Source organism: Aquarana catesbeiana, linkage group LG03, assembly GCF_042186555.1.
Source record: "Aquarana catesbeiana isolate 2022-GZ linkage group LG03, ASM4218655v1, whole genome shotgun sequence".
NCBI lineage: Eukaryota > Metazoa > Chordata > Amphibia > Anura > Ranidae > Aquarana > Aquarana catesbeiana.
The window spans coordinates 15,357,337-15,370,525 of NC_133326.1; the positions used below are offsets into that span (position 1 = coordinate 15,357,337).

At 44.7% G+C, this 13,189-nt stretch overlaps 1 protein-coding gene across 5 annotated transcripts in view; it reads left to right on the plus strand.

Annotated features, from left to right (window-relative positions):
• MEGF11 (multiple EGF like domains 11) overlaps positions 1 to 13,189 on the plus strand; it is an 838,162-nt gene that overhangs the window by 545,045 nt on the left and 279,928 nt on the right. For all 5 annotated transcript variants that reach the window (XM_073618306.1, XM_073618307.1, XM_073618309.1 and 2 more), the window contains exon 10: positions 699 to 873. In XM_073618306.1, the coding sequence (XP_073474407.1) occupies positions 699 to 873 (175 nt within the window). The remainder of the gene's footprint in view (positions 1 to 698; positions 874 to 13,189) is intronic.

Sequence of the window (13,189 nt, forward strand, 5' to 3'; positions counted from 1 at the left end):
CTGGTGGGGACACTGATGTAAGGGGGAAACTCTGGGGACACCTGATGTAAGGGGCAGTTCTGATGGGGAATCCTTTGTAAAGGGCGGTATTGATGTAAGGGGGGATTAATGGAGACATTGATGTAAGGGGGGGGTCTCTAAAGGGCAATGATCTGGGGGGGGGACTTTATTTTACTAAAGTTTTTTTTCTCTTCTGAATCAAATCATGCTGGTTATAAAAAAGATCCTAATAATATGAATTCATTTTTTTTTTTGGGCCGCAAATATTTGTAAAGTATAGAGTGTGGCCCTTATATGGAAAAGTTTGGAGCCCCTCTGATCTGAACAGATGCTGCCCATTAATATGCAATGCTTCAGAATCCCTGAAAGTTTCAGTCTGATCCGGAATCGAAGTCTCGGTAGGATTACGCCTCTTATCTGAGCCGCAGTTTTCCTTCCTATTTTCTGGTTCTTTGTTTGCAAAATAATCTCTCTCTCCCTCCTTCTTCGCACATTTAAATAATAGATTTTTCTCTCCCCGAGGAGCCGGGTTACGGCAGATGAATGAACTGCAGGGCTACTGCGGGTGAATGAATTGCAGGAAGTAGGGTCCCAGCCTTGCTGGCCGCTGACACCACGATGTATGGCTTTAATTAGTGCTCCTGCGCACCCCACCGCTCCACACTGACAAGTCTTTTTCTATCTCTCTTCTCTCACAGCTGCCACCCTCTGTCTGGGGAGTGCACCTGCAGGGCAGGTTGGAGCGGCCTCTACTGCGAGGAACCCTGCCGCCCCGGCTTCTACGGAGAGGGCTGCCAGCAGCTGTGCGCTTGCTTCAACGGGGCCGACTGCGACGGCGTGACCGGGAGGTGCCTCTGCGCTCCAGGATACACGGTAGGAACGGTGATAGGGTCAAGAATTCACATCATTTGGGCTTTAAAAAAAAAAAAAAAAAAAGGGATATGGCAGTAACCTGTAGCAACCAATCAACATTTATTGATCCGAGTTCAGCGGAGGGGAATTAATTGTTTTTTTTCTGGGCTGCTGCACTTTGCACATGGCCATTGTTCTTTGCACGCCTTTATTTAACCAAAGTCCAATAGCGTGCCTGGACCGGTCTCTGGGGGAGTCAATTGGAGCCTTGAGCCTTATATATCTTTGTTTCAAGTGTTTATGTCTTCATTTTTCTTTATAATTACATTGAACTGTGTAGGAAAGTGTGCCTTGGGCTTCAAACGGAGGTCCTAGACTAGAGGTATGCGTGTTTACGGGCTGAGAATCGGTAACCTTTTATATAGGAAAGCATAACATTACAGTCATGTGTAAAATTTAGGGGATACGATACATATTGATTTTTCTAAGTGAGAAGAAGTTAACGCAACCTCTGCGGGGGACGGGTTTCAAGCTGAACTCCAGGGATGACATACACTATATTGTCACAAGTATTGGGACGCCTGCCTTTACACGCACATCAACTTTAATGGCATCCCGGTCTTAGCTGCAGGAGGGAATCGATTTATCCACATGCTGCTCTCACCGTCTTCCTATCCCTGTGCTACTGGCCCCCTTAGCCCCCCTCGCAGCGCTGCCGGGGTTTCCCCCTCCCACCTCCCGCTGGCTGCTGCGGGGGATCTATCAGGATCGAGAGCGAGAAAGGAGGCGGTAAATGTATCATTTACTGGCCCCTTCCTTGTCTTAATGGATAGTCAGTGATCAGTACCGATCACTAACTGTGTGGTTTTTTTTTTTATTTAAATTTTTTTTTTTACTATGCCTCAGTTTATGAATGAAGGGGAAGCTCTGTACAGAGCTCTTCCTGTTCATTCCTTCTGTGCAGCTGAGGCTACAAAGAAAGGGACTGTCAGAAACCATGAAATCAGGCCGAGACAGAAGTACAGTCAAATCACACTTGTTTAATAATAAAAGTAAAAAGAACAAACGTAGTCAAAACATAGCCAAAGTTCAGTAACCGGAATGGATAGTCACCTAAGCCAGAAGTCAGGGATCAATGTAGTGGAACAGCAAGCAGGATATGGAGCCAGAAGGGATGTCAGCAAATCAAGTCTTGAACAGGATTGCAGGAGATAGTCTCTGTGATGTTGACCAAGGCGAAGGCATCTGGGCTGAACAGCTTAAGTAGGCAGGAGTGATGAGCAGGATATGATCAACAGGCGAGTAACTGTGGAGAGATAGGAGCTGGCAATTAGAGGCCAGCTCCAAGAAGGAAGGGCTGAGCCCAGCCCAGAGAGGGATTGATGAATCTGTCCTCAGTCCCCTTCTCTTTCTCAAAACTTAGACATCAGGGGTCTGTTTAGACCCCTGATAATTCACCAAAGCCCCTAACGAGGGTTCCTAAAAAAATACTAAAAAAAAAAAAAAAAATGTAAAAAAATAAATAAAATCTAAAAAAAGGAAAAAGAAATAAAAAAATAAAACAACAAAAATAAAAAAAAAAATCCTGACACCAGTGGCGGAACTACCAGGGTCACAAAGGATGCACTTGCGACTAGGCTTTGGCAATCTGCCACTGTGGGGGGAACTCCAAGACGGCAGGAAGGAGGCCCGCTGCAGGACAGTAATAAAGGGTCCCACGATGGGAGCAAAATGCCCTGTGATCAGTGGGAAGGGTCCCAGTCGGTGACCAGGGGGGGCCCTTCATGACTTCTAGCACCGAGGCCCTGAAGGTTCTGGTTACACCTTTGTTTGGTCCCTTTTGTCTTTTGTTTTGCAAAACCAATAGAAAATAATTTATTTAAAAAATAATAATAATTCATCAGTCACCATAACCAGCACTAAACCTTCATTTCCATTCAAGTTCCATTATACCAAGGGCACATGGCTAGGATTGTATCCAGAAATGACAAGTGACATAGAAAACCTTTTGGTGGCCCATTTTACTTCCCTAAGCCAGCAATGTTCTCATTATTATCTATCTTATTTAGACCTCGTTGACACTGTTTTATATGTTCTTCCTCACCTATGAGATCATGGAAGACATGGGAAGTCGGGTCAGGCACGGGGTAAGAGGTCCTCCAAAAAAAGTCCTATTCTGTAATCAGCTCTGATCTCGGTAGGATTAGACTTTGATTCCAGGGCTTCTGTAGTTGTAGATTTATCAGTAAGATGAGGATAAGCATAATCACTTCATATGATGTGGTTAAAAAAAAATAAAAAACTGTACAGGCATTTATTGTGTTTTAAAAATATATTCAGGTTGATTTACTAAAGACAAATAGGCTGTTCACTTTACAAAGGAGATGTCACTTATCTCAGTGAATGTGGTGAAAATTCTCATTGAAAGAAACTAGGAATACACCTATAACATTTTTTTTTTTTTTGCAACGAATACGAGTACTGGTACCTTTTTTTTTTTAAGTACTCACCGATATGGAATAAATGTTTTTTTTTTTTAGATTTTTTTAAATGTGAAATGTGTAAATATATAATGTTAAAGGTGCAAAATATTAATAAACAAAGCAAACAATTTTTTTTATAATTATTAATAGTTTATAAAATAAAAGTGAACAACAAAAAAGCAGCAGCAAAATAATTAAATGGAGAAGGAGAATAAGGAGTTAATTAGGGATGATTAAAGTATATTATAGGTTAATAAGGGGTTAAACAGAGGAACATTTAATTAAAAAAAATATATAGATATATATTTTTTTTTTTTTACTTGACAGGTTGCTTTAAACTGACTTCATCTGCAGATCGAAGTTCATCCTTTTGATCTGTAGATGAATAAAACATAAAGATACAAAAAGAAACAATGCTTATTTTTTTCTCTTTCTGTTTCAGCGGCTGAGCAATGTTGTTGATAAACATTGCTGGGTTGCTTTTTTTTTTTTTTGACAGCTCCAATTGCTGGGACTTCATTTACACTTCAGCTGTCAACAGGGGAACCCCAATGACAGCTAAATGATTCATCGGTTGTTAAGGAAGTGGCAGCCCCGCTCCCTAACACCGATAATTGCCGTTTTTTTTTTTTTTACATTTTAGCTGTCAGTGGAGTAATCCCGCTGACAGGTGAAAGAACCGAGCATGAAAGTAACATTTTCAGGTATCGAAGACTTCGCATGAGTACCGATACTTGTGCAAATACTTAATATTGGCACTGATATCGGTATCGGTACAACCCTAAAAGAAACCCAAGGAAAATTTAAAAGACGGTATACTATGTTGTCAAAAGTGGAACACTTGCCTTTACACGCACATGAACTTTAATGACCTCCCAGTCTTAGTCTGTAGGGTTCAATATTGAGTTGGCCCACCCTTTGCAGCTATAACAGCCTTAACTCTTCTGGGAAGGCCGTCCACAAGGTTTAGGAGTGTGTCTATGGGAATGTTTGACCATTCTTCCAGAAGAGCATTTGTGAGGTCAGGCACTGATGTTGGACAAGAAGACCTGGCTTGCAGTATCCACTCTAATTCATCCTAAAGGTGTTTGGGTTGAGGTCAGGACTCTGTACAGGACAGTCAAATTCCTCCACCCCAAACTTACTCATCCATGTCTTTATGGACCTTGCTTTGTGCACTGGTCCAAATCATTAGGTAAAGGGGTGATTATGATGTGGGGTTGTTTTTCAGGGCTTGGGCTTGGCCCCTTAGTTCCAGTGAAGGGAACTCTTAAGGCGTCAGCATACCAAGATATTTTGGACAACTGAGCCTTTATGGACCTTGCTTTGTGCTCTGGTGCGCAGTCATGTTGGAACAGGAAGGGGCCGTCCCCAAACTGTTCCCACAAAGTTGGGAGCATGAAATTGTCCAAAATGTCTTGGTATGCTGACGCCTTAAGAGTTCCCTTCACTGGGACTAAGGGGCCAAGCCCAACCCCTGAAAAACAACCCCACACCATAAACCCCCCCCCCTCCCCTCCACCAAATGATTTGGACCAGTGCACAAAGCAAGGTCCATAAAGACATAGATGAGCGAGTTTGGGGTGGAGGAACTTGGCCACAGTCTTCAGGGTGTTGTGCCTATAGTAGTTGCCCTTCTCCATAGAGACCACAGGAAGTCACTCACTTGGCCGCCATTTAGTGAACACCTTGCATTTTTCTAAATGACTGCAAAGCATTCTCTGATTGGCCAAGGTAAAGAGAAGGGGCGGTGCCATCACAAAGCCCTTCTTGCCCAATCAGAGAATGGTCTGCATCCAGCAGTTCTAAAACTGTTGCACACTATAGCAGTCTCCCTGATTCTTCTTTTGACAAAGAAGGTCGTTGTGTGTGGATTATACCATGTTCTGGAAGGGGAAGTATGCCACCCCTATAGGGATTTAGTACACCTATTAAAAAGAGGCCAAAGTAATAACTTGCATTAAAACACTAACAAAAAAATATGCATTGTAACAATATTGTTACAGTGTATTTATGAATGAAGCTTGCAACCCTTGTTTGCATGCTTCATTTATACAGGACATTCCTGACTTGTCCAGCCTGTCAAACTAAAAGCTGAGTCCCACAGATCACAGGAGGTCCTACTCTCTGGGTGTAATAGTTAGATGCTAAGGCTGGAATCACACCTTCGTACTTTTGGCTTTTGCTTAAAATCAATTAAAAACGCATCCTAAGTTCTAAAACTGTACAACCTGACCCCCACCCCCCCCCCACCCAACATGCTGGCTAACCTGTGTACTGCAAGGATTAGGATAAAGGGTTAATCATAAGGGCGAGGTTAATTGATAAGTGTTTGGGTTCGTGTTAAGATTTAATTAAGGGGTTCATTTGAAGTGTTGGGGGTTGGGTATGTGGTGAGGATTTGGTTAGTGGTCATGAAGTTCATTTTAAATGTTTGTTCAAAAGGTAAGTGTTGGGGTGTGTAGATTAAGTGTTAATTACGGTTAGGTTAAGGGGGTTCATTTTAGGTGTTAGGTGGCAGATTCATTTTTGGCATCCCCAACATCTTCTAATCAAAGCCTGGCACAGAAAGGATGGAGCACAAGATGTCTGTGATTCTTGTTGCTACATTTGTATCTAAGTGTTATTAGTAGTCTTTTTACATAGTGTGTGTGTTTTTTTTTTTTTTTTTTTTTTTTTTTTAGTATAATTAATTTTGTACATGTTTAACTCCAGGGAGATGGCTTTTTTGAAGGAACGGTGGTATTCTAGTCCCCATGTGAGGTCTGATTTGTACCGTCAATAGCAGTTTTTCTTTTCTTTCTTTTATTTCATTTTGAACTTCCTCTTCCAGCAGGTTGTATTCAGGAGATAAAGGTTTGATATATAATCTCATCTGTAATAAAACAGATCTCCCGGAGAGGGTTTAAATTGGCAAGATTTAGGCTTGAAAATCTCTAATTATAGACGACTAATGCAAAACTGTGACAAACGCGCCCCCCATCAAGACCTTGTTCATCGGCTTCTGCTTTTGTAATACACACAGTATAGCATGCACTATGAGAAAGTTATCCATCGATCAGGATTGGCCAAGAATTTAGAGGGGAAATACATAGCCCCCCCAACCACTTTGTAATAGTTCCCCCTTACACCAGGTGTCCCCATCAGAGTGCCTCCTTACATCAGGTGTACCCATCAGAGTGCCCCCTTACATCAGGTGTACCCATCAGAGTGCCCCCTTACATCAGGTGTACCCATCAGAGTTCCCCCTTACATCAGGTGTCCCCATCAGAGTGCCCCCTTACATCAAGTTTCCCCATCAGTGTGCCCCCATACACCAGGTGTACCCATCAGAGTGCCCCCTTACATCAGGTGTACCCATCAGAGTTCCCCCTTACATCAGGTGTCCCCATCAGAGTTCCCCCTTACACCAGGTGTCCCCATCAGCATGCCCCCTTAATTAAGTGTCTGCATTAGAGTGACCCCTTACATCAGGTGTCCCCATCACAGTGCCCCCTTACATCAGGTGTCCCCATCAGAGTCCCCCTTTACATCAAAGTCCCCATAAGAGTTCCCCCTTACATCAGTTGTCCCCATCAGAGTGCCCCCTTACATCAAGTTTCCCCATCAGAGTGACCCCTTACATCAGGTGTACACATCAGTGTGCCCCCTTACACCAGGTGTACCCATCAGAGTGCCCCCTTACACCAGGTGTACCCATCAGAGTTCCCCCTTACACCAGGTGTCCCCATCAGCATGCCCCCTTAATTAAGTGTCTGCATCAGAATGCCCCCTTACATCAGGTGTCCCCATCAGAGTGCCCCCTTACATCAGGTGTCCCCATCAGAGATCCCCCTTACATCAGGTGTCCCCATCAGAGATCCCCCTTACATCAGGTGTCCCCATCAGAATTCCCCCTTACATCAGGTGTCCCCATCAGAGTTCCCCCTTACATCAGGTGCCCCCATCAGAGTTCCCCCTTACACCAGGTGCCCCCATCAGTGTGCCCCCTTAATTAAGTGTCCCCATCAGAATGCCTCCTTACATCAGGTGTCCCCATCAGAATGCCCCCTTACATCAGGTGTCCCCATGAGAGTTCCTCCTTACATCAGGTGTCCCCATCAGAGTGCTTCCCCACATCAGGTGTCCCCATCAAAGTTCCCCCTTACATCAGGTGTCCCCATCAAAGTTCCCCCTTACATCAGGTGTCCCCATCAAAGTTCCCCCTTACATCAGGTGTCCCCATCAAAGTTCCCCCTTACATCAAGTGTCCCATCAGAGTGCTTCCTTACTTTAAGTGTCCCATCAGAGTTCCCCCTTACATCAGGTGTCCCCATCAGAGTGCTTCCTCACATCAGGTGCCCTCATCAGAGTGCCCCCTTACATCAGGTGACACAGTTGCACAGTATAACACACTACATTCAATCATTAGAACGCACACTACATTCGATCCGGCACTACCAAAGTCCTCAACGGTCTCTTAGCGGGGGGTCTTGCAGTGAACTTATAATTGTGGATCCCTGGTTGTTCTTGGGAAAGAATAAAACATAAAAAGGAAGTTGATATCCGCGGCTCCTCCGCACCATCCAGCACTGCTGATCGATTTTTAGATTGCAAGCTCCGTTATTTGTTTTTTGCTCTGCGCACTTTTGAAAAATAAATGATCCTTCAGAGTCGATGTTTCCCCCATGACTGCGGCCTCATTAGTTCTTGTAAAGACTCAGCCCCCTCCTCTTAAATCTTAACAAGTCCGGAGCGCAGGACACTCATGTTTATTTGCTAAGCTCAGCTGTTGGCTCGGAAAATGCTGCAGCTGCAGAAAAGCGTCCAGATCTGCCCACGGAGTTCAAATGCCACCGCGCCGCGATCGTCTCCAGAGCGGGGAATGGCTGTCCTGGCCTCAGTCTCTTCTCATACCATCTGCCAGGACCGCCATTCATGCAGAACGCCCTGCCAGGCCCTCCTGCTGCTTCACGCGGCTGCCATCTGGGAATCATCCCCGTTGTCCTGAGTGTAACGTTACTCAGGCTCCATTCACACCTGAGCGTTTGGTAAACGCGAGCAACATTGCACGTTTATGCGCGCTTTTATAAAACGCTTGAAAAATGCACATCGCGTTTGCAGTGATGTTTAGTGCTAATGGCACCCCAACCACCGAAAGCAACGCTGCATTTTGCTGCGAACAAAAACACACAAAACAATATGGGAAAATGTGCAGAAAAAAATGCGCAAAACTGAATGCGGTAAAAAGTTATTTTGCATTGTTTGTTGCACGTAGGTCAGCCCACTGAAATGAATGGGCCGGCCTATGCGTGTAGCCTGAGAACGCTCACTAAGCTCCATTCAGACTTCGCAATTTGAAATTGAGGGCAGAGTCGCCACAATTGTGCTTGCGATTATAAATCACATGGCAATCACTCCACAAGGCGCAATGGCAATTTATGTGACTTTTAATGACATGCCAAATGCAATGCGATGGTCGTGTGGCAATCCTGGCAAATCATTTGAAGTTTGTCCCTCGGAAAGGTGTAGGAGCTTCTTTTTGGGTGACAAACAGTGGCGGCCATTTTTTTTGGGGGGGGGGCGTCAAAACCAGACTGCCGCCCCCAGGCCCCCCCCCCCCCACGGTCAGTAGGTCGGTTGGTCGCAACCCCCCCCCCACCCTTTCGCTCATCAGCCCACCATACGTTAGCACTTACCCCATCTAGGTCGCAGGCAGCGCTTCCTCCTTGTCGGCTTCACCCAGCTTCTCCTCAGCTTCACGGCGGCTTCCCCTGCATCTTCTCCTCCTCCTCAGCGGCCAATACGATCGCTTCTCCTCTCGGACAATTGGGTCTCAGGACCCCCTTCCTCACTGGCCTGGAGGAAAATCAGGATGAAAATAGCGAATATTAATTCACTATTGTCACCCAACTGGGTGGGCTCAGGGCGCAGTGCTCTGCACCCTGAGCCCACCCTTTTTTGAAGCCATTAAGAGCCTAATGCCGCGTACACACGACCGTTTTTTCCGTCAGAATAAACTCTGACGGTTTTTCTGACAGAGTTCCGCTGAAACGGACTTGCGTACACACGATCACACCAAAGTCCAATCATTTAGAACGCGGTGACGTACAACACGTATGACGGGACTAGAAAAAGGAAGTTAAATAGCCAGTAGCCAATAGCTGCCCTTGCGTCGTTTTTGGTCCGTCAGAATAGCATACAGACGAACGGTTTTCCCAATAGGAATTGATTCCGTCGGAAAGATTAAAAACATGTTCTATTTCTAGGTCCGTCAGAATTTTCCCAAAGAAAAAGTCCAATGAAGCCCACACATGATCGGAATATCCGATGAAATGATTCCGTCGGACCTTTTCTGCCAGAAAGTCCGGTTGTGTGTACGCGGCAACAGGCTCTAATCATGGGCTTCTTAAAAAAAATTAAAATACAACCCCATTGGAATCCATGGGTCCGGCGCCCTGCATGTAGATTAGGGGCCGGGCGCATGGATTAGGGGGACGATGCCCCTGCACCCCGTATGGACGGGCCGCCACTGGTGACAAACATCCATAGGGCAGCTCATTCAAGTGAATGGGCTGGCCCAATGCGACACTCAAAATCAGTTTAAAATTGCTCTTTGAAAATTGCATAGCGGGACCGCTCATTCCCCTTATGGGGTCTGCCTTAGACCCCATTCACACCTAGCATATCTGAAACACACTCTTTTGCATTTTTTTTTTGCATCACACGCATAGGGCAGCCCATTGATTACAATGGGTTGCCCTGTGCGCAGAAACGTGGAAAGGTAGCTCTTGTAGCTATTCTCTGTGTTCTGATTTGAGCATATTTTACTGCGCATTTATTGCGCACTTTTGTACACGACAAAAGACGCATCTGCTTCCCACATTTGGGGTGCACTTAATAATTATTGGCACCACAGGAGTGATGCACGTTTTTTGTGGGTTCTGGAAAAGTGCATGGAGACGTGCAGATGTAAATGGGGCCTTAGGATTCTTGTACTCAGTACTGATATATGAGCATCAGATTTATGGCAGAAACGTGAGGATGGGCTGCATAGTAAATACGCTCATTCGCATGTACACATGCATACAATTTGTTCTAGCTTTCCTTAGGGTGTGTTGTGCACTGGTGAGTCCTCTAGTAGTTCATTGATCTTAATGGACTTCAGTAATGGTAAGCAACTATGGAAGGTATGGTGGTATGGGAGGTAAGGTGATACAAGAGGTAAGGAAGTACAGGAGGTATGGTAAGTAGGGAGGTATGGAGGTACAATAAGTAGGGAGGTATAGAGGTACAAGAGGTATGGGAGGTAAGTAAGTACGGGAGGTATGGAGGCACTGGACATATGGGAGGTACTGGAGGTATGGAAGGTATAGCATTAAGGGAGGTACAGGAGGTATGGGTGGTACAGTAATTAGGAAGGTATGGAAGTAGAGACGCAAGGAGATACGAGTGATATGGAGGTGCAGGACATATGGGAGATAAGAAGGTACAGAATGTGTGGGAGGTATGGAGTTACGGGAGGTACAGGAGGTATGGGAGGTATGGGGCGAATGGGAGGTAATGAAATATAGGAGGTATGGGAGATATATAGGTACAGGAAGTACAGGAGGTATGTAGGTACGGGAGGTATGGAAGGTATTGGAGGTATGGGAGGTATGGAAGTATGGGAGGTACAGGAGGTAAGGTTTTACAGGAGGTAAGGCCGTACAGGAGGTAAGGCAGTATGGGGGGGTATACAAGTATGGTAAGTAGGGAGGTATGGAGGTACGGAGATACAAGAGGTAAGGTTGTACAGGAGGTAAGGCAGTATGGGGGGGTATGGAGGTATGGTAAGTAGGGAGGTATGGAGGTACGGAGATACAGGGTGTACGGGAGGTATGGAGGTATTGGACATAAGGGAGGTACAGGAGGTATTGAGTTGCGGAAGGTACAGGGGGTACGGCATTGCAGGAGGTATGGAAGGTATGAAGGTACGGTAAGTAGGGAGGTAAAGAGGTACAGAGTTACAGGAGGTACATGAGGTATGGAGGTACACGAGGTATGGAGGTATGGGACGTATGGGAGGTACAGCAGGTGTGGGATGAATGGAAGGTAAGGAAGTACAGGAGGTGAGGGAGGTATGGAGGTATAAGATTTATGGGAGGTATGGAGGTACAGGAGGTAAGAAAGTACGGGAAGACAGCTGTACTGAGAGTCTGCAGGATCCTTGCATTTCACCCGTAATCTACTGATATCGGGTTCAATGCCTTATGGGTTGTAGAGTAAAAAAATAATAAATGCACATTTTTCCCTGCAAATTCACCTGCATTTATTTTTTTTACAAAAGATAAACCTAGCCTTTCATTCCCCAGTGGGCAGTGTTGGTGTGATGAAGCGGAAGCACGCATCCCTCTGTATGTGAACACACGATACATCTATATATAACAGGTCATTCATTGTAGTGTATTATGGGTTCTCAATGTCACTTTTCAACATTTACAATTGCCATTGCGCTGACTGTAAAGGACGGGGAATTAGAAGCTGAGATGGGACTGAGTCACGTCTAGAACATGAGAACAGTGAGCTCGGTGCTAAACATGAGTTCTGCAGAAGGAATTCATAGCTGTAAAGTAAATCCTTACTAAACTTTATATAAAACCTGATATCCTGATCACAAGGGGAGGGGTAATACTGCAGTGTGAGGTCAGATTGTATGATCACCTTCTACCATTTCCTTCAGCAAAGGTACATTGTCCATAATGGTGATATAATATACAAGCAATGCAGCAGACTCCAGAATCACATGGGAGCTCGGAGTCCATGCAGGGGTTACCTCCCGAGCAGTAACAATGTGTAACCATGTGTGATATTATCAGTGAAATATTCATACATGCAATATCTATTCCCTCAAAAAAAGGGTGCATGTCCCTAGGGGCCCCTACAGACGCTAACTTGTGTTTCCCTTTTCCCCTATAGACATGAGCAAAGTGACAACATTTCATTCAAATAGATTAGTTATGTTACTAATTTTGTTTAGTTACATAATTACATAGTAGGTGAGGTTGAAAAAAGACACAAGTCCATCAAGTCCAAACTATGTGTGTGATTATGTGTCAGTATTACATTGTATATCCCTGTATGTTGTGGTCGTTCAGGTGCTTATCTAATAGTTTTTTGAAACTATCGATGCCCCTCGCTGAGACCACCACCTGTGGAAGGGAATTCCACATCCTTGCCCCTCTTGCAGTAAAGAACCCTCTACGTAGTTTAAGGATAAACCTCTTTTCTACTAATTTTCGTGAGTGGTCACGAGTCTTGTTAAACTCCCTTCCACGAAAAAGTTTTCTCCCTATTGTGGGGTCACCAGTTCGGTATTTATAAATGGAAATCATATCCCCTCTCAAGCGTCTCTTCTCCAGAGAGAATAAGTTCAGTGCTCACAACCTTTCCTCATAACTAATATCCTCCAGACCCTTTATTAGCTTTGTTGCCCTTCTTTGTGCTCGCTCCATTTCCAGTACATTCTTCCTGAGGACTGGTGCCCAGAACTGGACAGTTGATTTGTTTTATTTGATTTAGTTCCGTTAATTAATTTCCTAACGAATTCCAAATTTTCGTAACGATTCAAATTCAGATCTGTCGATTAATGTATTGACCGATCCGAATTCTGTGTGAAGAATAGCTGGTTGTTCAGGTAAGGGGGCCGGAAAGGCGGCTGGCACGTCCTTAACAACCGAAGACTCATCAGCTGTCAGTGGGCTTTCCAACTGACAGCTGAAATGTAAACAAAAAATTGCAATAGAAAAGTCTGAAAAAAACAACGTGTCTGGTATAAAATTCTAAGGGGTACCCCATGAGAAAATAGAAAACAAAACTAAAGAAAAAAAAGTGTG